At 42.9% G+C, this 25484-nt stretch overlaps 2 protein-coding genes across 4 annotated transcripts; both read right to left on the bottom strand.

Annotated features, from left to right (window-relative positions):
- Positions 1-9: 9 nt before the first annotated feature.
- LOC121640419 (zinc finger BED domain-containing protein RICESLEEPER 3-like) lies at positions 10-12083 on the bottom strand. Of its 2 annotated transcripts, none has more exons than XM_041986143.1 (14): positions 11770-12083; positions 10937-11020; positions 10681-10777; positions 10406-10491; positions 9897-10123; positions 8345-8505; positions 8152-8270; positions 5876-6108; positions 5722-5786; positions 5554-5639; positions 5270-5328; positions 4060-4168; positions 2775-3974; positions 10-930 (listed from the first exon to the last, which is right to left on the bottom strand). In XM_041986143.1, exons 1-14 carry the CDS (start codon positions 12023-12025, stop codon positions 605-607), a joined length of 3108 nt encoding a protein of 1035 aa, XP_041842077.1. In that variant the 5' UTR covers positions 12026-12083; the 3' UTR covers positions 10-604. The 2 variants fall into 2 exon arrangements, with proteins under 2 accessions (XP_041842077.1, XP_041842078.1); XM_041986144.1 differs by having other exon boundaries at positions 10937-11017.
- A 3635-nt stretch (positions 12084-15718) lies between these two features.
- On the bottom strand, positions 15719-24190 carry LOC121640429 (zinc finger protein 497-like). 2 transcript variants are annotated; one of them, XM_041986172.1, is made up of 8 exons: positions 23838-24190; positions 22776-22826; positions 22508-22627; positions 20683-20818; positions 19567-19697; positions 19166-19410; positions 18083-18204; positions 15719-17957 (listed from the first exon to the last, which is right to left on the bottom strand). In XM_041986172.1, exons 1-8 carry the CDS (start codon positions 24079-24081, stop codon positions 16700-16702), a joined length of 2307 nt encoding a protein of 768 aa, XP_041842106.1. In that variant the 5' UTR covers positions 24082-24190; the 3' UTR covers positions 15719-16699. The 2 variants fall into 2 exon arrangements, with proteins under 2 accessions (XP_041842106.1, XP_041842105.1); XM_041986171.1 differs by having other exon boundaries at positions 15723-17960; positions 23838-24189.
- Between the last annotated feature and the right edge of the window lie 1294 nt (positions 24191-25484).

Genomic DNA, 25484 nt, shown 5'->3' with positions numbered 1-25484 from the left:
ACCCAAATGTTGCATATCAACACATTTTTATCATCAACATAGTTGGAAATCGATTCACTGCATATGACTCAATACAATAAACATGTTAGAATATGTTTTAAATTCACATAATTAGTTCAAATGAAAAACTTCATCCCAAAACTTCTCGTTATTGAATAGGCAGGAATTCAGGAGTGAAACTGTATTATCTTCATCTTCTGTTTTTTGACAGATTTGCTTTTAACAAAAGTAAATAAGCAGTAAACAAGGGTTGTACACAGAACTAACAGGTTAACAGGTTAACAGGTTAACGCTACTACTTATAATAACCAAACTAATGCTAATAAGAAGGGGATGCTATGAAGTATACTTTTCTCCGGGCCAAACTGGTTTGCATTTTCATGAACAGAATGAAGGTTTCACTAATAAAAACCTGTTTTAAGTAACATCTGTGTTTATTTTTTCTCAACCAACCTACTTGTTTCTCTTCAAGCCAGACAAAGAGTTCACAAATCAAACCATGTTTTATCTAATCTTTACGGTCTGTGTGATAATTCGGTACGGGGAAGGCAGCTTGGGGAACCCGGATCTGCTGGGATGGTGGTCATGTATGTGGGATGAGCTTTCAAAGATTTTTATTGAGAAACAGGATTTTTTCTACAGTTTTTGGACTAAGCCGGCTTCTCTTCTCGCTGAGAACGTCCCCGGCTTTAGAGAACAAGTGTTCACATGACACCGATGAGGCTGGTGTACAGAGGTACTGCTTTGCTAGCGAAAACAGGTGTGGGTAAACCTTCCTCTGTTCGTTCCAGTACGCCAGAGGATCTTCACACCTTTCCAGGTGAACATCTTTCATGTATTTCTGGACCTCTGCAGTGGCATTTACTGTGGAATTCCTATGCGTTATTGACATTGTAGCTTGTTCGTCGAAACTCTTCCAAAGGTCAAAAGCTAAAAGACAGAAAGATGACAGAAATCGTTATTGAGGTCTTGCTGATTACAAACCTACATCCAACCTTTCATTCATTTCTATGATCCTGAAAAGGTGGTTTTAAATTTGCAGGATAACAGCCTGAATGAGGAGTTTCAGTCTGGATTCATATTACAACACAGAAATCAAACTGCTTTAGTTAAAGACTGTATCACCTCCTATAATACTCTTTTCTTCTAGATTTTAGTGCCACATTTAACACTGTTGACCAGAGACAAGCCTTTTTTTTGCAAGTCCAAGTCTTTGACCTCAAGTCCAAGTCAAGTTGCAAGTCACTTTTAGTCGTAATGAGTAATCTGCCATTCGATGTCTGCTGTCTGGTCTGCTTAGAAGACTGCATTATAATATCCAAGAAAATTTTAAATCCGCATCTACCAGTATTTAGTAACAGCACTGATCTGTAGCTTAAAATGAAAAATGCTCGGTCCCTCTCCTCCGAGCTTGTTGTCAGGTTTTATTTTTTTATTTATTATGAACCTCTCTTTAGGTTCTGCACGTCTTTTAATGATCCATTAATAATTTGAGTCAAGAACATTGCAGCAGGTAAACGGTGCAGTACGGTGGCTGCACAGGTTGGGCGATCCCTGCACTGGTGCACCAGAAGAATCTTAATCATTCTTTAAAGGGCTTGAAATAACTCTGCAGGATGAAAACAGCAAATATTAATTTCAAACTTCTTAAAACTGAAAAAAAAAAAACTCAATATTTTAATTAATGTGGATCCAAGACATGCAGGACCAATAAATATTCCTTATATTTCTAAATCAGCAACAGCTGTACTTTTCTAATAAACGGATCCAGTAAAGCCGCATTGTTTACAGTGGGTTTAATCCCAGTTTGGTCCCAGTTTACCGTACTCATGGTAAAGTTACAGTTTATGGAAACAGTTCAGTAAATGTCTCATTCTTCTTCTGAACATGCAGTGGAGCCAATCTGATGGAGTTATTATTGTTTTAGAACAAAAGTAGTAACAAGCTAACAAGTGTGTTGCTAACACAGATGCTAACATTAGCTTTTACAGTGACAAACCTCGCCACGTGTGTTTTCAGGTGAATCTGCTGGATCCAGCGTCCTGGATTTTTATACCACAGACGATCCAGTTTGCTGCCCTGCTGCAGCTGCATTCACCAGTACTGCCACTGATTTGAATGATGCGTGTGCACTGCGAGTGTGTTTGTGTGATGTTACGTCAGTGTTAAGGTCTGGAGAACGACTGGACAGAGAGAGGATCATGAAAAAAATCTGATTGTTCACGAGTCTCAAATCACAAGTCCAAGTCGAGTCTCAAGTCACTGGAAATGAAGTGTGACTTGAGTCTGAGTCCCAGACTCTGCTGTTGACCACGATATCATATTGCAAAGGCTTGATCGTGTCATTGGGATCAGGGGTTCTGGTTTAGACTGGTTTAAATCATGTGTCTGATAGATCCCAGTTCGTTTATGTGCATGACATGCTCTCTAAACTCCGTCTAGCTCTAGTGTCGGCCCATTTTTATTTTCTTTGTAAGTGCTTCCATTGGGAAAAATCTTTAGGAAATATATTCCCTTCCACATACGCTGATGACACCCTGCTGTGTTTGTCCATGAAGCCTAAAGAAATCAGATCCTGAAGCTTCAGTCTTGTGTTGAAGAGATTAAAACCTAAATGTTAAGCGTTGTTGAAGTCTGATAAAACCAGTCGTTTTTTGGTCCAAGGAATCTCATAAAATCTGTTTCTAAGAACATTGCTGGGATAGGCTCCAGCTTCCCCACAATCCTGAACTGGAATAAGTAGTATAGAAAATGATGTATGGATTCTAACATACCTCTGGACGATGGATTTAGATGAGTAGGAACTGATGTCGATGGATAGTCTGTAGACTTGTGTCCCATCAGTGCTGCACACTCAGTGGTGAGTCGCTCCACTGCATTTTCTGCTTCGTCTTGACTGCGGAAACCAATGGTTTTAAATCTGGGGTCAAGCAGCGTGCACAGCGACAGGACGGCGGAGCTCTCAAGATCGTCAAACTTGTCCCTGAGGGCTGCAGTAATGTTCTGTCCCAGCAGTTTAGCTGTCACGTTGGTGTTATTACTCAGGATTTCCTGAGTTGTGTGAAGCAACATTTTTATCAGTGGTATGACCATTGACCCAGAGACCATCTTCTGCTGGGACATTTCCTCTGTGGCCATGTAAAATGGTTTTAAGACATGCAAACAAGCTGCTGTTGTTTCATAGTCCCCGGAAGAGAGAGGATGGACCTCCGTTTTGAGGGTTGCCAGAGCTGCTCCCACTGCCTCCCTCTCGTCATACAAGCGCTGCAGCATCAAGAAGGTGCTGTTCCAGCGCGAGTCCACCTCCTGGATCAGCTTCGTGGCTGCACGGTTCATTTGCTGCTGCACATTTCTCAGCTTCTCTTTAGCAGCAGTGTTTGATCTAAAATAGGTCACCACTTCCTGTGCCCTTGACCGCAGGTCTTCTAGGCCCGGTGTTTGATCCAGGGACTTTTTAACCATTGAATTTAGTGCATGTGCGATGCACACAATGTGACTTATGGCTAAATTCCCTGCAGTGTCTATCATGTTTGTTGTAGCATCAGTCACAAGGCATTTAACCTTTCCCTCAATGCCCCACTCCATCATAAGAGACCTTGTAGCAGCTGCCATGTTTTCAGCAGTGGGGTGTTGAGGGAAAGGCAGCACTCCTAGAACTACCATCGCAGGTTTGGCACTGTCCAGCATATAATGACAACGTACTGCAAGACACACATCCATTTTAACAGAGGTCCACATATCAGAAGTCAGGCTCACTCCCTTCACAGTCTGCAGTTGAGTCTTGGCCTTGGTTTTCTCCTCTTCATATTTTTCCCCCACCATCTTCTTTAGAGTCTGTCTGGGGGGCAGAATGTATGACGGGTCTAGTTTCCCCACGAACTCTTTGAAGCCCTGATCATCCACCATGGAAAAAGGCTGGGAATCTTTCACCAGCATATTGATAAGAGCCTCATCCAGCTCTTGCTTCCGGTCCACTGAGACAAAACAAACAAAAAAAAAACTATTATGTGATGTCACGAGTGTAATGTGTTTAATGAATCCTTGTGTATAAAAGCCAACCGTGATCGATGTGTTCATGCCTGTCGTCATGCTTGGCTTTGAAGTGCCTCAGCATCGATGATGTATTGTTACTGTACGATAACACCTGGGGACACAGTAAGCACTTGACCTGTGTAAGCAGACATACGCAAACAGGACAAATCACTATAACGTTGATTTTAGATACACTATGGACAGAGGCGAATCAAAAATGGTCAGACTGACCGGAGCCACCTAAGATGCTCCATCAGTCCAAATTTGACAACATCCCAATTTTTTTTTTTTTTTTACTGAATTGAAATGACTTTAAAATGATAAATGGACTTATACTTATTTAGCACTTTTCCACTCACTGTGCTTTTATGTCACATTCACCCATTTATACACACACACACACACACACACACACACACACTCATACTCCGACAGACACATCGAGGACACATAGGCATGTAGTCTGGCAAACCTAGAATCCATCCACCGACCTTCAAGGTTTATAAGGTTTGGATTGGTATGGTGTAGTTAGGAATGTGTTTCCATGGCAAATCGGCCCCTGACTAGGTAGGCGGGGTTTAGCCTAAATGTCCCTATAGCATCATACTAGCGTGACGAACCATTCTGTACCATTCTCCTACATACCTACAACTAAAATGGGCCCGGAAATGGTTGATGGACAGGTTGAATTAGCCCCTTTTATAATGGAAACACAGAAAACATCTCACTGTACTACATCAACCCGAACCATCCCCCAACAGTTTGTGTTCTTTCTTCTTGGTGGTGCTTCAAAACGCCATTTTAAACAGATTTAATCAACAAAAATAAAATCTGTTGCTCTTAACAAGGAGCCATTCCTGCTTTGTATTTATGCCAGGTCGCACGGGAAGTCACTTTTTTTCCAACCAATCAACAGAGTGCAGTTTGTCAAACTGGTACCAAAACAGAAGGGCCCCAAAAAAGTAGGACAGGTCAGGTCGGATATCAGGGTAACCGTCCCAGTTTTCACGTGTAGAAATTAAGAAAGAAAAAAAAAAAGGTCCCACCCCCCTTTGGTAGAAGCGAGATTTTAGTTAAGGGCAACGTGACCTTTTTAAACCTTCGCTTGTTCACCATTTGTCTTTATTTCATTTCAAGCTATTTTACTGGATTTGAACTACTTGAATTTCAATTAAAAAAGTGGAAAATTGTGGTATTCAGGTGAAGTCTGCTAACCAAAGAAGAAGGACACACCTACCTTGTTAGGACTGACCAGCTGAAAGTAGTCCCACATTTGAGAACGGCCTCTCTTCTTAGCTGGGTCCACAATGGTGGCCAAAGAAAACAATGATGATAACAGTAAATACACAGCAACGGTGACAACAACAAACGCTTGTGTTGTGCATTATTTTGGATACTATACGGAGCTCTTACAGACCAACATACCTGCTGGCTGACTTGATTCATTATGTTTACAGAACACTACTGATACACACAGATTCACTTAACACCTGAACACGGGGAAAAAAACTTTAAATTTACCAAAGGTCAGCATATCAGCGCTCTGTTCCTCTTGGAAGCGGATCCTGAGGTCTACATGGTTAGACTTCCTTTCGTCAGACTGAAGGCTGGAAATGAGAACAGTAAGGAGGAAGATGAGGATGAAGATGGAGACATACGAGCTGAACTCACGTCTTGTTTTTGACTCACCTGCTGTTTCCTTGGTATTGAGCATGGTTGGATCTGGGATCTGTGGCCTCACGTTTTACCCGAGGCTGAAAGAACGTTTCTTTTCTGAGTGATTTTTATACCAAAATGCTGCCATTTAATGACTCAGAAGTCTGTAAATGTAAAGACAGGCTACCTCCAGACGGATATAAACAACAGGACTCCCAACGGACCTGCTGGTCCTGAGAATCTCCTCCGGAGTCAAACACTCGATTCCCAGAGGCTTGATTTTCCTGCCTTTACGAGCTAAAACAATGAAAGGTTGATCACCAGCCAGCTGAGGGTAGGTGGACCTCAACATGTAGAGGAACTCCGCTTCCCGAAGACCACGAGGACAGCTCAGATAATGGAGAGGGTACTTGTTATACACTGAAAGCAGAAAGAAAGTCATCCCATCAGCCAGGGAAAAAAGACTTTCAAAGACAAATATTGTACTTTCGACTCAACAACATTTCTAAGAAGCTTGTTGTTACTCGCTCCTTTTAGGCCAAGCGTAGCTTTGAATTCAGAACCGAAGCAGAAAAACCGAAGCGGAGAAACCGAAGCGGAGAAACCGAAGCGGAGAAACCGAAGCGGAAAAACTGAGGCGGAGAAACCAAAGCGGAGAAACCGAAGCGGAAAAACCGAAGCGGAGAAACCGAAGAGGAAAAACCGAAGCGGAAAAACCGAAGCGGAAAAACCGAAGCGGAGAAACCGAAGCGGAGAAACCGAAGCCAAGAAACCGAAGCGGGAAACCGAAGCGGAGAAACCGAAGCGGAGAAACCGAAGCGGAGAAACCGAAGCGGAGAAACCAGCACACCTATGGCCATATCTCAGCTCCATGTTCGGGATTTCAAAAATGAGAACTGATGCCTACAACTTTAAAAGTCTTTTGTGTTCACCACGAACAAACTACTTTTCTGCATTCAGAAACTCTCTGTCCAATCTGAAAAAGCACATTGAGGGATGTAAACAAACGTTTTGGCTTTTTTTAGTCCAGATAAACACTTTAAATTAAGTCTGAGTTTAAATGGCTGCAGTTTAATGTGATGACTGATGATTGAACTACAGCCGATGCTGCTGATGAAGAGGTAGTCAGACCAGGTAAGAAAACATCTTCCATTAAATATTCTTCAGTCATGTTCGCATTTCCATTTTATTTTAAATCAATCCAGACTGTATTTATAGACAGAAGACATGAGGAATCTCACTGACTGACTCCTCTTGTAAAGAAGAGTCCTACCAGCCTCTGCTGCCTGTGAAAGGCTTTACAAAGCAGCTTCTACTGAAGTAGAATCAGGACTTATTCAAGTTTAAATAGTTTGGCCAGACTGAAATATGAAGAAATGGACCACACTGATCTTCTAAAAACAGAGTGTGCATGTTATCTCACTAAAAATGTTGCAGGTCTTTGTTTCTGCTTGATTTAAAGCTGGATTCATCTATGGATTCATTCATTGTGCTGCAAGCGTCTATGTTGAATGATGGCCATAAAATCAGGTATCAGTGTGTTTCCTCTCCTGTGTTAAGTTGTTGCTGCCAACAAACACACACACGTACGTTTACACACACACACACACACAATGCTGTGTAGAATACGGAAGCTGAGGAAAGAGACTAAATGTGCATCATCTTTTAGGGATTTCTATTATTTTCTACAGACATGTAAACATGCAGGGCAGTGTGTGTGTGTGTGTGTGTGGTCTACGGGTTTTATTAAGGCCATGTTGCCATGGAGACCAGTAGTTGAACAGGATGAGGAGCTCCTGAAAGCAGAGTTGTAGCGTTGGCGGTAATGGACTGAACAGTAAACTTGCGACTGTTCATAGTGAATGTGTGGGGAGAAAAAGCCTCTCCTGGGGATGTTTAAATAAAAACTGAATGACAGTAGATGCACTTTATTTTTCTTTGTTCATGCTGAAGTTTTTACAGGTGATGCAGACTTTTTGTAGCAGTTGTTCTACATGTCAGGACATCATTCGGTTTCAGAAGGTTACAAAAAAATGGAAAACATCTCAAAACACCATAGAAACGTACTGATATTAGATTTAGAAACTAAAGTTTTGAATACTTTAGTATTTTTAAAAGTACTTTAACTTGAGTAAAATTTTGATCAAACAATCTTTACTTGTAGTTGAGTAAGATTTGACCAAGAGTACCAATACTTTGACTCAAGTACTGGAGATGAGTACTTTGTCTGTGCTGTTTACAAGACCGCCTGACTTATCTGATAACTCCAGAAATCCGGGGATGATCAGACTTGTGTTGTACGAGTAAACGAGCTCATTATAAATTCCAGTAAAACTGGACCAGGAATAGCTGGAGCTGGTCTGGAGTTTCACCTTTTATCAGTCACCTGTGTTACAGTCGAGACCAAGTAACATTTTAAGCAAACACGGTGAGAAATAGACGTAATTAAAGCTTTAAATTTACCCCGAGGGGTGATCACTTCAACGCTGGAGTCCTCCAGAATGCGGATCCGGAGGTTGATCAGGTTTTTTGTGGTGGCTTCTAGAGGCCGATGCTTGCTGAGCTTGTAGCGAACGTCGTGTCTGAGGAGCAGAAACCACGAAGGTTAGAAGCAGACTGAACCTTTTTCTACTAAAGAAACCTCCTTTTCACTCACTTAGTGTTTAGTTTGGGTCGATGGTGGGCGGATGGAGAATCCTCATACTCATCATCATCATCATCTTCTTCTTCTTCATCACTATCATCCTCTTCATCGTCATCCTCCTCCTCACTGTTCTGCATTGGTTCCTTCTGTCTGCTCTGCACTTGGCCTGGACGCTGAAATAAACTTTGTTTCTTAGTGATGTTAAACTTTTTCTTCGTTACAAAACGTTCTGTTTACATGTTGCAGAACCAGAACCAGAATCTTCTAAAAAGCTCCATGAACTAGAAGGTTTGCTGTTCATATCTAACAGCAGATGCTGAAAATGGTTGAAATCTACTCGTTGAATCATTAACAGAAGTAATATTGAAGCTGAGGTCAAACTGGTGTTTAAAGGAGCCGAAATGGTTGAATAAATCATTGTAAGAGCAGCAAAAACTGTCTTTTTATTTTTCAACTGCAAACATTTCGCCTTTTTGTGCAGCTTTTATGCACCTTCATTGTGCAGAAAGCAGACTGCAGCACACCTGAGAGCAATGAGTTTGCACTGGTTTCAGTGGTAACAGCAGGTGTAAGAAGCGGGCTGGATTTGAACCTGTGCCTTCAGGGAGCAGCTGCATCTAAGAGCGTCTTCTAGGCCCCTGGGCAGCCCGAGACACTGCCTGCATGGATCAGAAGTCGGGGTACCGTGCGTTTTTGGAGGACCTGGTAAAGCTGTCTCCAGTTTCTTATTCATAAAACATCCACATTTGGTCTGAAAGGCTTTTGTCCAATCAAATGGCTGAATTTAAATGCCAGATAACTCAAAAGTATAAAAGTTAGAAATACCGTATGATATTGTAGGAATCTCCTAAATGTGCTGAACATTTTCAGATCTGAATAGTAATAAATAATAATGAAGAGAAACAGGAACATGGGAAGGCATTCACACTAACTAGACGTGTTAAGCCTGGTGCACACATAAGGATTTTTTTATCTGGTCGAGACCTCACACGTGAAGATAAAGAATCAGACATTAAACACTTCTGATCATGTTGTGTTGTTCGATCTACAATCTGGTCCTCCGAGTCGGACATCTCACGTGATCAAACGTCATCTAACAAAAACATAGAAGAAGAAACAACCAACAACCGGAAAACACAACACACAGCATGGAAGAGGACACACAGGATGAGGGAATGACGGTGGTCTTGGGACTATTGTTAACAGAAAAAAATAACAGACTGGAGACGGCGTGAACGCGGACTTTATTTCCTTCCTTGTTCCCCAGCCAGCTCGCTCTCTGATTGGCTACACCCGTACCACGTCACCATCCACTCAGTCACAACTCATGAGTCGTTGGCTTTCCTCACACACATGAAGATATCGGGTAAAAAATATTGTTTAAAACTCTCGGCTATGACCTGTTTCGGAGCGGATTATCAGAACACGTCTCAGTCCAAATGACACTCGTACAGGTAAATCTTATAAGACTCAAGATAATCGGGGTGGTGCCGTACGTGGTCGGGAAAAGGCAAAATCGGGACAAAAACAGCCCCAAAATCCTTATGTGTGTACCGGGCTTTACCTTCAGTCGGATGTAGAGGGAGGAGTTCCCCGCCGCCATGCAGATCTGCTCTGGAGTGAAGGAATCTACTTCCAGAGGCTGCAGCTTCCTGGACTTGTTGGTTATGAAGAGATCAAAAGGTCCATCAGCAGCCAGCTGAGGGAAAGTGGACCTGAGCAGGTTCACAAAGTCGGCCTCCTGAAGCCCACAAGGACACCTGAGTTCACGAAGTGGGTACTTCTTAATAACTGAAAGAGAAAGAATTAATGTAAAAATGAAGAGACTGAAGTTCTCTCAGTTATTGGGGTCTGTTGTTGGTGTAGTCTGGGTCAGAGATCCCTCATCGCACCACTGTTCAAACTGGGTACAAAATAGTGGTTTTGTCCTCAAACTTTTTTCCTTGAATAGCGATATCCTCCTCTATTCAGACTCTTACATTCAGTTTCCCCAGAAACTTGGTCCAGTGTCCACATGTGGTACTTTTTACTGCTTAAACAGAAACACTGCAGTTACATTAGAGTCAGACTTACTTTGTATGGAAAGCACCTCAATCTCCGTATCCTCCAAGATCCGGATCCTGAGGACGATGTGATTCTGCTGATCGCTCATCTGACATCTGCTGACACAGAAGGTCAAACCCAGTCAGAAAGAAGCATTGCTGGCTGCACTCAAAAGCAAATTCAAGACTTTTTAAGACAGTTAAGGTTTTAATTTGAGGCTTTAAAGGCGGACAGATCTCGTCTCTGGGTTAATAAAAATACATCAGCTCATCATGTGGAGTCTAAAAGTGTGACTGTCTTATAACCTTGTTTCATTCTCCTGTAGCTCCTCCTCTGTGTTGTCATCCTCCTCCATCGGCTCCTCGGTGTTGAAGATTCTCAGACTTCGACTGTCCTCCACCCCTGAGCACAAACTCCACCTTAACCTCCTCACAATTCATGTTAATGCTCATGTTTCTCTCTACTGTTTCCATCCGTTCATACAGATCATTCATACTTTCATCCTCACTTGTTTTTATTGCATGATAAATAATAAAATTTTACTTTGAGTTAAAGTCATACTCAGTTCATATTTGTGCTTCTCCTCCTTTTCAGGTACTTCACCTCCTCCAGCTTCACAGAGAGAAAACAGCTGCTGGTCGTCTGCTTCACACATCAGTATTTGGTGTTTCAAATAAAAAAATAAAAAAATCACTCATTAAAATATTAAACGTAGTTTCAGTTATTAATAAACTTGTCTCACTTATCAATAAACATTTAGTATAAAACAGATCCACCTCGAGCACCTTACCAGACTGACGTTGGTATTTATTCACGTCTAACATAATAACACTTTATTAATAACTTTTCGTTTATAACCGCTGACTTAATCTATTAAAAATGTAAATTCCTGGTGTTTCTGAGTCATATAACTCATTACTAAAGGCCTGGTAAAGTAAAGAAAAAGTATTGTTTTCTACCCGGTGGCCAGCAGGACGCCATATTTGTTTTGATTTGGAAAACATGAGCTTTGTCAGAACATATTTAAATTATATTTAATTCTTTAAGTGGACTAAATGTTTTGTAACGCTTTACTGAACGTAAAGATATTTTTACAAGATCTGTGTCTGCTTTTAAAAACACGTATTCGGGTCTGAAAGGATTGGCTAGCCCATTGAGTTTTAAAGAAAAAATAGAGCCTATCTCAGTAGCTGAATGAAAATGTTTTAATTGACTGAATGTGTGCCGAATTAATATTTGTTGATTGAAGATCGTATATCGATCCCCAAAATGTGGAAGAATTTCACAACGAGCGAAGTGACACAAAACATACTTTTTGTAGACGAGGTTCTGTAAGGTCTTACTGGTAGCAGTAGCTAGCTAGCTGCTGCTTGTAATGGGACTTTTTAACCGACCTGTTGGCTCTACTTTGATCTCTACTGGCTGCAGGAGCTCCAGCTGTTTCTTCTGCCGATCGATCTCCTGTCTGAACACCGAAGCCTCTTCTTCGTAGTCGGCTACAGTCTTCTCCATAGCCGCAAATATCTCCCGGGCGGCTGTGGTCAGCTTCTCCGTGATGACTCCTCTCATTATGTCGGTCTTGGACATTTTACGCTGACTGCGGGACGAGTCAAGCTCCGTGGTATCAATCTGAATCCAGTTTAGCATCATCTCTGGACGAGATTGTTGGTACCGGAACAACTATGCGAGGAATGTTTAGAACGGAAGTTGAGCCACCTGTTCTGGTGCAGCAACAAACACCGTCCGGTTATAAAACATGAGCCAGAGAAGGAAGCATGTAACGTTTTTTTTATTATTATAATATAAAATAATAATAATAATTTTATAAAATACACACAAAATAAGACACTATAACACTAAATTAAAAATTAAATGAGCCAAACAAAAAGCCTATTTTTTAAGGGAGCTAACCCTTAACCCTTGAGAGAGAGAGAGAGAGAGAGAGAGAGAGAGAGAGAGAGAGAGAGAGAGAGAGAGAGAGAGAGAGAGAGAGAGAGAGGAGTCCTATCTCTAGATGTCATGTTCTTACCTCATCCACTAGGGGCTGGCTCCAAAACAAAGTCAATCCCCACAGACTCCCATGTTAAAAAGACCAACTTCACAGCAGAAATAAACAAGCCTGTGTTGCAAATATTTTATATGCATTCTCATTCATTTATTCATTTATTATTCATTTACTTATTTAAGCATTCTTATTCATTTATTCATTTACATTTTATCCTTTGATTTTAGTAACATGCATTAGGCTCTGCTTTTAATTAATAGAACTACAGCTTAATTGTTATCATTGCTTTGCAGGTTACAGATAAAGCTTTCACATAAACAGGAGACAGGGTTACTGGGTTCAGTGCTGGGAAAGTGGCAAGGGACCTTGAAAATTGTTCTGGTGCCCAGCAAGAGAAAGCTACTGAGAATATAACAAATAAGCAGAAATAGGGAGGATAAAACTTGTTTTGCAGATCTCACCCAACTGACTGTGGGAAAGAAGAAAACAGCCTGGGAAGAAAAGTGACGGAAGAAGGAGGGACCACCTTGCAAAATACACATTCACATGAATGTGCACCACATGCACGCACATAGCCACAATGCATTGTATCAGTATAAATGAGGAGGATAACTTAGTTAGGCGGGTCTTTTGGCTGAACCGAAGGTTCCCGACACTTCTGTGTTTTAGTGGACCAGATGCTAAGGCTAACAGGCCTCCTTCTCGAGAAGATATGTATTGTTTTCTTATTACTGGCTTAACAAAGAATTGTCAATTCTACTCAAACTCTGGTGTTTTTGCCTTCTTTTAAAAATGTGGATTTTTGAACACTCTTCCTTCTGATTTACAGGAGGTGAACAAATCTTTTAAAGCCAACAAAGAATATTTTAAAACTTCACGTGGTACAAAAAACATTTTAGGATTAATAGGTCAAGCTCTTAGCTACAGGCAGCTCGGAGTTTGATGGGTGTCAATCATCCACCCTCACCTTCACAGTCCCCCTCTCACCGCCACCTCTGTAACTAAGTCAAATAGAGGAGGAATAACTGCGAGCACTTTGCTCATTTATTGTTGGCTGCTTCTCCGTGCAGCTGGAACACACTCATTACATCAACAACTGTATGTGGCTCCCCACTACTTTTTGCATAACTCCACCCACTGGTGAATTTGAAAAATGCCTGAAACTGTGGGGTTGGGGTGGGAGGTGATCAGGGGGCAGGGAGCTGGTGGGTCGGGATCCACAGTCAGAAATGATTGATGAGCAGCTCAGCTCACTGGCAAGATGCAAAGTGAGATTCACAAAGCAGCCATGCCACAGAGCCTCTTTGAGGAGGAAGACTTTCCCCTTCTGAATCTCCTCAGCTACAGTGCCTTGCAAAAGTATTCACCCCCTTGGCCTTTTAACAAATTTGTTACATTGCAACCTCTAATTTGAATATTTTTTACAAATCAGAATTTTATTTGATGGATCTGCACAAAATAGTCCAGTAGAAGTGAAATGAGAAATATAAATACAAAAAAGACATTTCAAAAATAAAAAAACTGAAAATTGCCATGTGCACATGTATTCACCCCCTTTGTTATGAAGGCCCTAAAATGCTCTGGTCCAACCAATTACCATCAGAAGTCACACTATGAGTGAAACAAAGTTCACCTGTGTCCAATCTAAGTGTCACATGATCTATCAGTATATATACACCTCTTCTGAAAGGTCTCAGAGGCTGCAACATCTAATGAAGGGGCGCCGCTAACCAAACACCACTATGAAGACCAAAGAAAATATTTATGCACATGGCACTGTCACCATGTTTACCAGAGTCAGAACTTAGACATCTAGAAATTTTTTACTTCAGGGGAACAGGAATTAAAACAGTGTTTACATCCTGGGTGAAGAGGTGGAGGTGGTGGAGGAATACAAATACTTCAGAGTTCAGCCGGACAACAGACCCGACTGGATAAGCAACACAGAAGCATCTAAAAGGACACATTCTTAAGGTTGTTCAGTGTCTGCACTTTGACCAATAGACTTATAGAAGACATGGAACATCTTGGTGCAGCTTTGCAGCATCTGCTGAGATTTGGAGACTAAACAAATTGAAGTGGAAGGCTGGTAATGTGCTGGGCATAACTTTTTTTTTTAAATGTAATTTATGATTTTATTGTGATTCTTGCCATTTGTTGCTGCCTTTTACTATTAATATCTGTAAAGCTTTTGTTTTCTGTAAAACACTTTGAACTGTGATAATTAAACTGCCTTGATGATATTTAAACTCCAGCAGAAGTTGTGGTCAGATTTTCTGCTGGTTTGTGTTTCAGGTGGAACTGCTTGTTCATTTCATTTTTAATAAAACTTTGTAAGCATCCAGTCCTGTCAACGACTTCCTTCCTGTGGTTTAAACCAGTTTTTTCAGGTTTCTGTCAGTAAGCTGGTTTTTAAACAGTTTTTAAAACCTGAACGGAAGTCGGTTGATGTGCAAACTTCGTTCTCAGGATAAATGGCTGAATTTTACTGACGAGTTTACTGAAATACTTCATTTTGAACAGAAGCCAAGTTAAAGAGAAACTAACTTCCAGAGAAAAAACTTCTGGAAAAAGTCCTGGAAGTTTTTCCTGTTGACTTATTTAAACACACTGATGCATTTCTGCAGACAATTCTTCATTAATGAAGATTTTTTCCACACTGTACTTTCTGATGTGCAATGATTTATTTTATAAAATTACATTTCCCAGATGTTTTGGTCTACACACCTGGATGATCATGAGCTTAATGGGAGAGATCGTTATGTTGCCCTCAGACACATTTACATGCATTTTGACGACATGTTTGTTCCTATTAATGCAGTTATGTTGATGCTCATTCTGTAAATAAAAGTATTGATCGTGAACGTAAGCTGCTTGTATTTAACCTGGACTGTCCCTGCATTTAAAATAAAGTCCACCTTGAGTGGTGTTAACCTTTAAAAACCACGCTGTCATTTCTGGATTGACATGGACTGAGTTGAAAGTCCTGGATAAGGATGTGAAACGGAGCTGAAAGTTTTGAGTCGGATATTTGATTCTGTGAAGGTCTGAGCTGCTTCGGGGTTCATTCAGCTGCAGAAAGGTTTTACTGCACCGTGTAATTCTCCAGCACCCTGAGCAGACGCTTCAGACATCAGACGAGTCCAGTGTGTTTCAGGGCCTCCCAGCACCAACTCACTCTGAAATAATGAGCTCTTAATGAGAAAAAACGCTTTAGGACATTTTTGTAAGTGATTTCCAGAAATCTTAAACATCTGGTAAATTTCACCCCTTGATGCCCGTTACAAATTTATTAAATTGCACTTTTCGTATTTTTTTTTTATCCTGGTATTTAGTTTTTTATATAACTTTAAATTTTATAGCGAAGTATTTCTTATTAGATGCTGTTTTTTTTTTCTTCTCCCTGATCTTGGACTCACATTAGAGTAATCTTAACCTGGAAAAACCTGATTCAGGATTAAACCACACTGGGTAGAGTCTCACAATGAACACGGTATTCTGGCCGAGTCCTGTCCTTCAAAGCAGCTAATATTTAACATTTAGCTTTACTAATAAAAAAACAAGGAATGCTCTGTGGTGTTTCCGTTTATTAAATATTGCAGGAAAAATCAAGGTTACAAGAGCACCACCTGCTCACTGACCGACCTAAACCCCTGTGCAGACAAAAACTGACTGGGTGCACAAGTTGTAGCCTTAGTTTTATTTTTTTAACTAAGGACACATGTATTAAAATATTTCCAGGCTTCCAAAACACCTGTTCCACGTGACCAATAAGTCCAGTTGCTTTAAAAAAAAACAAACACTTGAACTCGTCAATGTAGACGCATCACAGTGGACCTGAATGGTCAAAGCCTCAAGGCCCTCCTGTGCTCTTTTGGTCCTCGACCCCAGGTTGGGAACCACTGGCCTAAACTAACCTTTACCTGGAGAGACTATAGCTTGACTACAGGTAAGGTGGAGAGAACGCTCCTCTCTAGCGAGAGAAACCTGTAAAAGTAGCCTAGAACCCCCAACATGGCGGATTGTCTTGGTGACGTCACTGTTCACATAATATTCAACTTTGTTATGATTTCCCTCCACTGATGTTATGACGTAACATCAGTGGAGCATCAGACTTGTGGTCATTTGTTGACCTTGTACAGCACAGCAAGCAGAAAGTCTGTCCTCGTCCTCATCAGTAGTTAGAAATGAGCAGAAATGTCCAACCCTTTGTCCTCTTCCGTCTCCGGACCTGGACTCTCGGTGTCCAGGTTTTTCTTCTGCACTTGTTCCGCTCAGCGCCTTTAGGCGTTGACGTTAAGGTGATGCCAGTCTGCTTTTCATGATGCGGACGGTTCGAGGACGGGCTTTTCCTCAGACCGGTGGCTCTTCATGTGCGTTTTCAGGCAGTGGCTCTGGGTGAAGGCTTTGTCGCAGAGGGTGCACTTGTAGGGTCTCTCTCCGTTGTGGGTCCTCATGTGGACCTTCAGATGCTCCGGACGAGAGCATCTTTTCCCACAAACCCCGCATGTGTAGTTTTTGATGCCCAGGTGGCTCTTGATGTGGCCATTCAGGGTTCCCTTAGACTTGAAAAAGCGGCCACATTTGGAGCACTTGTACGGCCTTTCGCCGGTGTGAACTCGCATGTGAATCTGGAGGGTGGCTTTCAGGCTGAAGGCTTTGCCGCACACGGTGCACAAAAAGGATTTCTCTCCGGTGTGGGTTGTCATGTGACACATCAGAAGGTGGTTGGAGTAGAAGCTTTTGCAGCAGATGTGGCAGAGGAACGGCCGATCTCGGACCGTGTGCGTCTTCATGTGATCCTTCAGCGTGTGGGGAAGCTTGAAGCTTTTCCCGCAGACCTCGCAGCCGTGGCCTCGTTCTCCCGTGTGCGTCAGCTTGTGGAAGGCCAACGAGCGGCGGTTGGTGACGGTCTTACCGCAGACGTTGCAGCGGTATTCCTCTCTGCTCGTGTGCAGCTTCCTGTGAAGTTTCAGCTGCATCTCCGTGCCGAAGGATTTCCCGCAGATGTCACACTTGTGTGGTTTTTCTTCCAGGTGAACCCAGCGGTGAACACTGAGGGCCGACGAGGACGTGAAACTCCGGCTGCAGACGCTGCATGTGAGCAAACCGTCTCCCGTGTGCACAGCTTTGTGACTGTTCAGACCTGAGACAGAGACGAAAGACTTCCCGCAGTAGGAACAGACGTGAACTTTATGGTAATTTATGAGATGTCCCTTCAAATCCTCCACAGACTGGAAAGTGTCTCCACAGATTCCACAAACGCCCTGCGGCTCGTTCACGTGACTCCAGGCGTGTCTTTTCAGGCCGCCCAGGAGTCGGTACCAGACTCCACACACTTCACAGGCCAGTTTCCCCGTCTTCTCCACGGTGGTTTGGGGACGTCTCTTCTTCTGTCTCTTCTGCTCAGGACACCACTTCCAATCACCGTCGTCATCCAGCGCCTCGGCTTCATTACCGTCGCTGCCAGAGAGCATGGCGCCCGCGGCTGCGTCCTCTGTTTCCGCCTCCTCTGGTCGTGATGCTGACCTCTTGGGCGGGGCTTTCTCTCCGGTACCATCTTCATGATGGACAGGGCTGCTAAGAAGGAAAACTGGTCTTTACTACCACATCAGCAGTTTGTCTTAAAGTAGATCAGAAAGAAATATTAATTTAGTGTTATGTTAATGTCTGATAAAAATCTGATTCTGTTTTTAAATCACCTTGAACAAAGTCCAGTTTCACTGGCTTCCATCACCTCCTGGTCAACAGATGGAGGTCCAGCATGTGACGGTAACATCTGAGGATCTTCCTCCTCTTCCAGCTGCTCTTCATCCTCTTGTGTCTGTAAGAGTATATCAGGTTAAACATGTTACAGATCTTTAAACACAGAGTACAGGTGCTCGTCATAAAATTAGAATATCATGAAAGTTTATTTCAGTAATTCCATTCAAAGTGAAACTTAACCTTCATTCTTCTCTACTGTAGACGTTCATTCCTCACAGACTGACATATTTCAAGTGTTTCATTTAAATTTGATGATTATAACTGACAACTAATGAAAAGCCCAAATTCAATATCCCTGAAAATTATTGATTATTGAAAATATTGATGACACCTGGTGCCACACACTAATCAACTCTAGACACCTGCAAAGGCCTTTAAATGGTCTTTCCGTCTAGTTCTGTTGGCTACACAATCATGGGGAAGACTGCTGACCTGACATTTGTCCAAAAGACGACCATTGACGGCCACAAAAGGTCATTGCAAAGACTGCAAAGACCGTCGGATCTTTGCTGGTTTCAGAAATACTTTATTAATCCCTTGCAGGGAAATTCATGAAACACATGAACACACATGAAACTAAAGAAATGGGAACAAATGTGTTGACACAACACTGGTTCATCTGCTCAGCAGGAACTTAGATGTTTTTATGTTTGAATGAAACTAATTCCTCTGAAAATGAGTCAAAAAGCAGAAAATGTCCAAACAAAAACTTCGGCGAACTGTTGATCAAAACCACTTTAGAAGATTAAATCGAGGGCTGGAAGCTAAATATGAAGGAGGGCAGGAGAGGGACTAGTCCAAACTCGGGTCCCTAAAACTGGACGTCCTGTCCATGAAACTCAGACGAAGGGCTCGACTGCGTTGCTCTTTGGTGGATCTCTCAGAGCTGAGTCACTTCACCTCAAGATGATCTTCTCAGTGATTTCTATGTCATGTGGTGTTGCAGCTTCTTCTAGACCTCGCAGCTATTTTAGTTTTACAGTGGCATAAACAGATGTGTGCATCTATCCAGTCCCTACCAGCAGCTTGATGTAGAGGGCAATCTTCTGCATCCTGGTGGGCTGGAAGCTCCTGTAGATCTCCTCTGGGGTCAGGGTCTTCACTCTGAACCTCTGGAGTTTCCTGCTCCGATCAGCTCTGAAGAAGGCGAATGTTTTGTCCTCGCCATCCAGCTGAGGGAAGGCGGACTTCAACAGGTTCAGGAAGTCCGCCTCCTGTAGACCACGAGGACACCTCAGGTCCTGCACCGGAGTGTTCCTAAAAACTAGAGGAGGAAATCACAGGAGCAGAACTTTAAGCTACAGAAAAGCTGTAGTTGTGTCTGACTGACTTCATCTGTTAGCAAACCAGAATGTTTTTGTCTCAGACTTCACCAGATGCTGGAGAACGGTCTAAGCTGGAAACTGGTGGGATTACTGACCAAGGTTGGAGAGCACCATTGTCTTAGAGTCCTCCAGAAACCGGACCCTGATGTCCAGGTGGTTGTCCGACTCACTGACCCGAGGTCTGCTGGGCTTCTTCTTGGTGGACGGAGTCATGCCTGAAACCAGTCTGCAGGACAGAGATCAGTTCTGATTGGGCGGAAGTATCAAGGCCCAGAAGACAGTCTGTTGTCCGTCTTCTGCATCCTTTACGTGCTTAACCTGGTCCGTTTGCAGATGCGTACCCTGCCGGGGTACCGTCAGAACTCTGCGCTGCCCTCTGGTGGATGTACTAACAACCACGCCAACGTAAGGAACGCATGACTATGAAGGGAGGGATGTCTGAAACGAGTCTCACTTCCAACTTCTGTCCACAGGCCAGACTTCAAACTATAAACCAGTAAAACCAGTTACGATAAATGTACTGCGAAGGTTTGTTTACATTAACGTCCCCCTTGGTTACAGAAAGAAACGGTAAAAACAGGCTGTTCTACGGAAGCCCAGCAGTCAAATAAATAAACTCTACTTTTCTATTAGTGGACAAATGCTCCACATCAACAGAGAAAAAGATTGTATAACATGACACCAAAATCCAGAAGAAGAGTGAAGTGCTGCCTCCTAGAGGACAAGAGGACTAACACACCGTGGACATGTCCAACCTGTGACGTCCTCTCCGTCATTTAGTGGACAGGAAAAAAAGTATGTGGCATCTTCTGGTAAAAACAAATTGTTTTCTAAACAGCTGTATAACAAGCTGCTGAGACATTTGCAGCATTTAGATGTAGTTATTTATAACTTCACTAAATTTGTTAAGCTGAAGACAACGAAGTAAGGCCGGTAAACGGGTTAAAAGCTGAATACAAAAGGTAAAAACAAAAGTAGTTAAAAGGTGTCAAGTAAACTCCAGAGAGTTAGAAATGCTGATGGTGATTGACATGTTTCTGGATACGGTGCCTGTCATGTTCCCCTCTGGTCAGGAGTGTGTGTGTGTGTGTGTGTGTGTGTGTGTGTGTGTGTGTGTGTGTGTGTGTAGGGGAAACAATGTAATGATGAAACTACATTACCCCCAGACATGGCGTGTTGTGGTCTTTATGAAAAAAACTGGGATGTGGAACCTTAATGGCAGATTAAAATCCGGGTCCTTCAGGTCTTCTTCCTCCTGAATGGAGCGGATCATCGGTTCCAGCATCTGCTGCTTCCATTCATCATCATCATCATCACTGGGGTACAGGCTCGAAGCTTTCTCCGTATCTGTCCAAAACAAACGTTTTTAATGTGGGAACATCCAGATAAACATGTTGTAGACTGAAGGTCGTTTCATAGTTTCTACATATGTGTGCACGACACCACGCTTCTTATTAAAAGTCCAGTTTAGTTTCACGGTTAGATGAGCAAGAGGATGAGGAAGGTGATGATGATGAAAGGGAATGATGAAGGTGAAGGAACAAAGAAGGCGAGGAGATGAGGAAGATGGTGAAGGTGATGAAGATGGGGGGATGAGGAAGACTATGAAGATGGAGGGATGAGGAAGACGAGGAGGGTGAGGAAGACTATGAAGATGGAGGGATGAGGGTGGACGAAGATGGAGGGATGAGGAAGATGAGGGTGGATGAAGATGGAGGGATGAGGGTGGATGAAGATGGAGGGATGAGGAAGATGAGGGTGGATGAAGAAGGAGGGATGAGGAAGATGAGGGTGGATGAAGATGGAGGGATGAGGAAGATGAGGGTGGATGAAGATGGAGGGATGAGGAAGATGAGGGTGGATGAAGATGGAGGGATGAGGAAGATGAGGGTGGATGAAGATGGAGGGATGAGGAAGATGAGGGAGGATGAAGATGGAGGGATGAAGAAGATGAGGGTGGATGAAGATGGAGGGATGAGGAAGATGAGGGTGGATGAAGATGGAGGGATGAGGAAGATGAGGGTGGATGAAGATGGAGGGATGAGGAAGATGAGGGTGGATGAAGATGGAGGGATGAGGAAGATGAAGGTGGATGAAGATGGAGGGATGAGGAAGATGAGGGTGGATGAAGATGGAGGGATGAGGAAGATGAGGGTGGATGAAGATGGAGGGATGAGGAAGATGAGGGTGGATGAAGATGGAGGGATGAGGAAGATGAGGGTGGATGAAGATGGAGGGATGAGGAAGATGAGGGTGGATGAAGATGGAGGGATGAGGAAGATGAGGGTGGATGAAGATGAGGGTGGATGAAGATGGAGGGACAAGGAAGATGAGGGTGGATGAAGATGGAGGGATGAGGAAGGTGAGGGTGGATGAAGATGGAGGGATGAGGAAGATGAGGGTGGATGAAGATGGAGGGATGAGGAAGATGAGGGTGGATGAAGATGGAGGGATGAGGAAGATGAGGGTGGATGAAGATGGAGGGATGAGGAAGATGAGGGTGGATGAAGATGAGGGTGGATGAAGATGGAGGGACAAGGAAGATGAGGGTGGATGAAGATGGAGGGATGAGGAAGATGAGGGTGGATGAAGATGGAGGGATGAGGAAGATGAGGGTGGATGAAGATGGAGGGACGAGGAAGATGAGGGTGGATGAAGATGGAGGGATGAGGAAGGTGAGGGTGGATGAAGATGGAGGGATGAGGAAGATGAGGGTGGATGAAGATGGAGGGACGAGGAAGGTGAGGGTGGATGAAGATGGAGGGATGAGGAAGGTGAGGGTGGATGAAGATGGAGGGATGAGGAAGGTGAGGGTGGATGAAGATGGAGGGATGAGGAAGGTGAGGGTGGATGAAGATGGAGGGATGAGGAAGATGAGGGTGGATGAAGATGGAGGGATGAGGAAGATGAGGGTGGATGAAGATGGAGGGATGAGGAAGGTGAGGGTGGATGAAGATGGAGGGATGAGGAAGACGTCGTTCTGGTGCAGAAACCAGAATTTAATTTTTTTTCTCGTGAACAAACGTGAGCAAACACCTCGTCTAGTTCTGCTCTTCAGGTTTCCGTGTTCCTGCGTGGAGACGGACAGCTGAGCCATGTGCTCCCCTTCATCATCTTCATCATCATCATGGCTGTGGTTCCTGTGGTCTTCCTCTCCTGGACACCAGAGAAGGCCTTTCATTAGTCGTGTTCGTGGATCTTCATCAACATTTATTCTCAAATTAAACGTGAGCTAGTTGTGAAGAATCAGAGAAACATCAGTGTCTTTGCTTTGGAGGGTTTATCAGGCGAAGTGTTGACACACCTGCCTGCTGGGTGAGCTGCTCCTCTTCCTTCTCCACATCTGGAACCACCACTGTGTTTTCAGACAGAAGAAAAAGATCACGGATGAATATTTCAGCTGCTCGCAGTCCAGAGACACGGACCCGCCCCGTCTGTCCGGGACGATTGTTAAAAAACGTTAAAGCTCCATTTTCTGGTTCGGAATTTTAATTTAAGGAGGAAAGATTTTTATTCGCAAATGTTTTTAACAAAACTAAATTTAGCGGAAAACAAGTCAAGTTCATTTAAGTTTTTGAAGTTTGTGGAGAACGACTCAGCTTTACATTTTCATCTAAATAATTCTGTATGTTCTTGGCTTCAACATGTAACTGAGGTATCATGTAAACGGGAGACAAACGAGATTAAAAAGGGAAAACATCCTTCTCGCCTAATAGGATAATACGGTTAAAGACATTCTTGCTACAGTAATGTGTTACACCACCAGCTTTTTACACTAAAGCACAAAGCTTCAGGCTGGAAGGGAAAACTGTTCCAACATCAGCGACTGGACGTGAGGTCGTTACTGGTCAGTGTTTGATGGTCTGTAGCAGAAAGTGTATTTAATCCCAGATATGTGGGCTTGTTTCTTTATTTCCACTGTTCCAGTTTTATTTATGTGTCAAATGGCAGCTGTCTGCTGGAGGACAGCTGGAAGTCAAAGCTAGTTTCCAGAAAGAAGCGTCCAGGTCCAGGTAGAGGTCCTGTAGCCTTTCCATCTGTTTCACAGTTAATACGTAGGATTTATTTACAGGAATCCATCCATCTATTTGTATGGACATTAAATGGTCCCCTCTGTGAGGCGGAAGATAAAAATATGTGCAAAATACACTAATTCTGATGTGGTTTGTGATGTGAAATCTAAATAGTTAAATTATTTTGTGTAGATTTGAGCAAACCTGCAAACATTTTGAATCCATTATCACTCCATAAACTGCTAGTTCAGGCTGTTTTTAAACTAATGCATTTAACTTTTCTAATTAAATAATAATAATAATAAAGAATGTCCCCGGATATAAACTATCATTAAATTCGCTCCTGCACTTACAGACTCTGTTTAGTTGTACGTGAGGCTGCAGGACCTCCAGCTGTCTCCTCTGCCGCTCGATCTGCTGCCTGAAGCCCGAAGCCTCCTGCTCGTAGTCGGCTACGGTCCTCTCCACCACCGCTAGGATCTCCCGGGCGGCTGTGCTCAGCTTCTCGGTGATGATTCCTCTCAGTATGTCGGTCTTTGACAGGTTACCGACCTCGTCGAGCGGCTCGGAGCCGCCGCAGCTTCTCCAGGAAAACATATTTAGCTTGTTTTCTCTGTCAGGATGAAGAAGTTTTGCACGTTGCCGCGGCACGAACCTTTTCCGGTTTTGGTACAACAACGAATTATGTCCGTGTAAAACAGGTTGAAGTGGCCCAGTTCCAGAAAGCGGGTTCAACGAGTCGTCTGTTCCAGATCAGCTCCTTTGAGTTGGTTCCATCAAGTTAGGAACCACAATAAAAATCTATCATCAGGCGCTCTGACACCCGCAGTCGCCATGACAACCGCTGACCGAAAGCTGCCAATTATTTCACAGCAAGAAGATCTCATATTATGGAAGAAAGTTTCACCACTTAAAGTTAAAAAAAAAGTCTCAAAGAATCTGAGATAAAAAATTTTTTATATCAGATTTAAAGTAATAAACAAGAGATAAAAAGAGATTATGAGATAAAAGGTAATTATGAGATTTAGTCATAGTTATGAGATTAAGATAAAATTATGAGCTAAAATGTAATTATTATGGGAAACAACATAAAAATTATGAAATAGAAGGTTATAGTTATGAGACTTAAAGTCACAGTTATGAGATTTAAAGTCAAAATTATCTAATTGTAGCAGCTGGCACCATAGGGTGTCGCTGTGTCGGTGGGGGCTGTTCCTCTATAAAAGGGGAAGTGGCTCTGTAGTAGGGAGTGCCAGTTTCCTGTTGGAGTTGCCAGGACGTTGCTGGGCCACGTCAGCCTTGGTGCAAGGTGATTTTAGCAGCATCAGGTAAACATGTTTTTATATGTTGAATTTTATATGGTGGATGAGTTTTAAATTTAGTTTGTAATGCAGGGCTAGGATCTGAGTGATGTTGATCCTGGGAAAAGAGTGTTGACTGAGTAAGGGAATTCAACGCTGCAGGTATGTTGTGATTAATGTGTTTGAATTAAAGTGTTATTTTGTTGTAGTAACTTTGTATTTCTTTTTCTGCAGCTGTTGGCTACCATTGCCTGCTGTCCTTTTAGGGTTTTTGTTTTAAAGTTAGTCCGCTCCTGGTCCGAGTTGTCTCTGATGGTGCTGATTGTACGAGCGGACTAACTGTTTAATTTTTTGTTTGTTTGTTTTGTTTGTTTGGGCACTCCCATGAGTTTAGCCCTCCTGTCAGTAGCCACCCGGAGCCGTTCTACATCCGACTTTTTTGCATGCAGACATGGGTGTTAGTTTGCAGTGGGTTGCAGTGCAATTGTGTGTGGTTTTGGTTTTGCCCGCTGTAGGGCCGGTTACCTAAGCAGGTTCTCCACCTTTGTGGTGTGCGGTTCTAGTCGGGTGGGAGTACGCAGGTTCCGGGGAAGACGACAGGAGGAGCAAGTGGGGATGACCCCCTACGTTTATGTGATTAATAAATTGAGTTAAAACTTTACATTGTTTATTCTTTATTATATTTACGTTACACACGTC

The sequence above is a fragment of the Melanotaenia boesemani genome, chromosome 5 (assembly GCF_017639745.1).
Source record: "Melanotaenia boesemani isolate fMelBoe1 chromosome 5, fMelBoe1.pri, whole genome shotgun sequence".
Lineage (NCBI taxonomy): Eukaryota > Metazoa > Chordata > Actinopteri > Atheriniformes > Melanotaeniidae > Melanotaenia > Melanotaenia boesemani.
The sequence above is the reverse complement of the archived record's forward strand: the minus strand, read 5'-3'. Positions and strand labels throughout refer to the sequence as shown.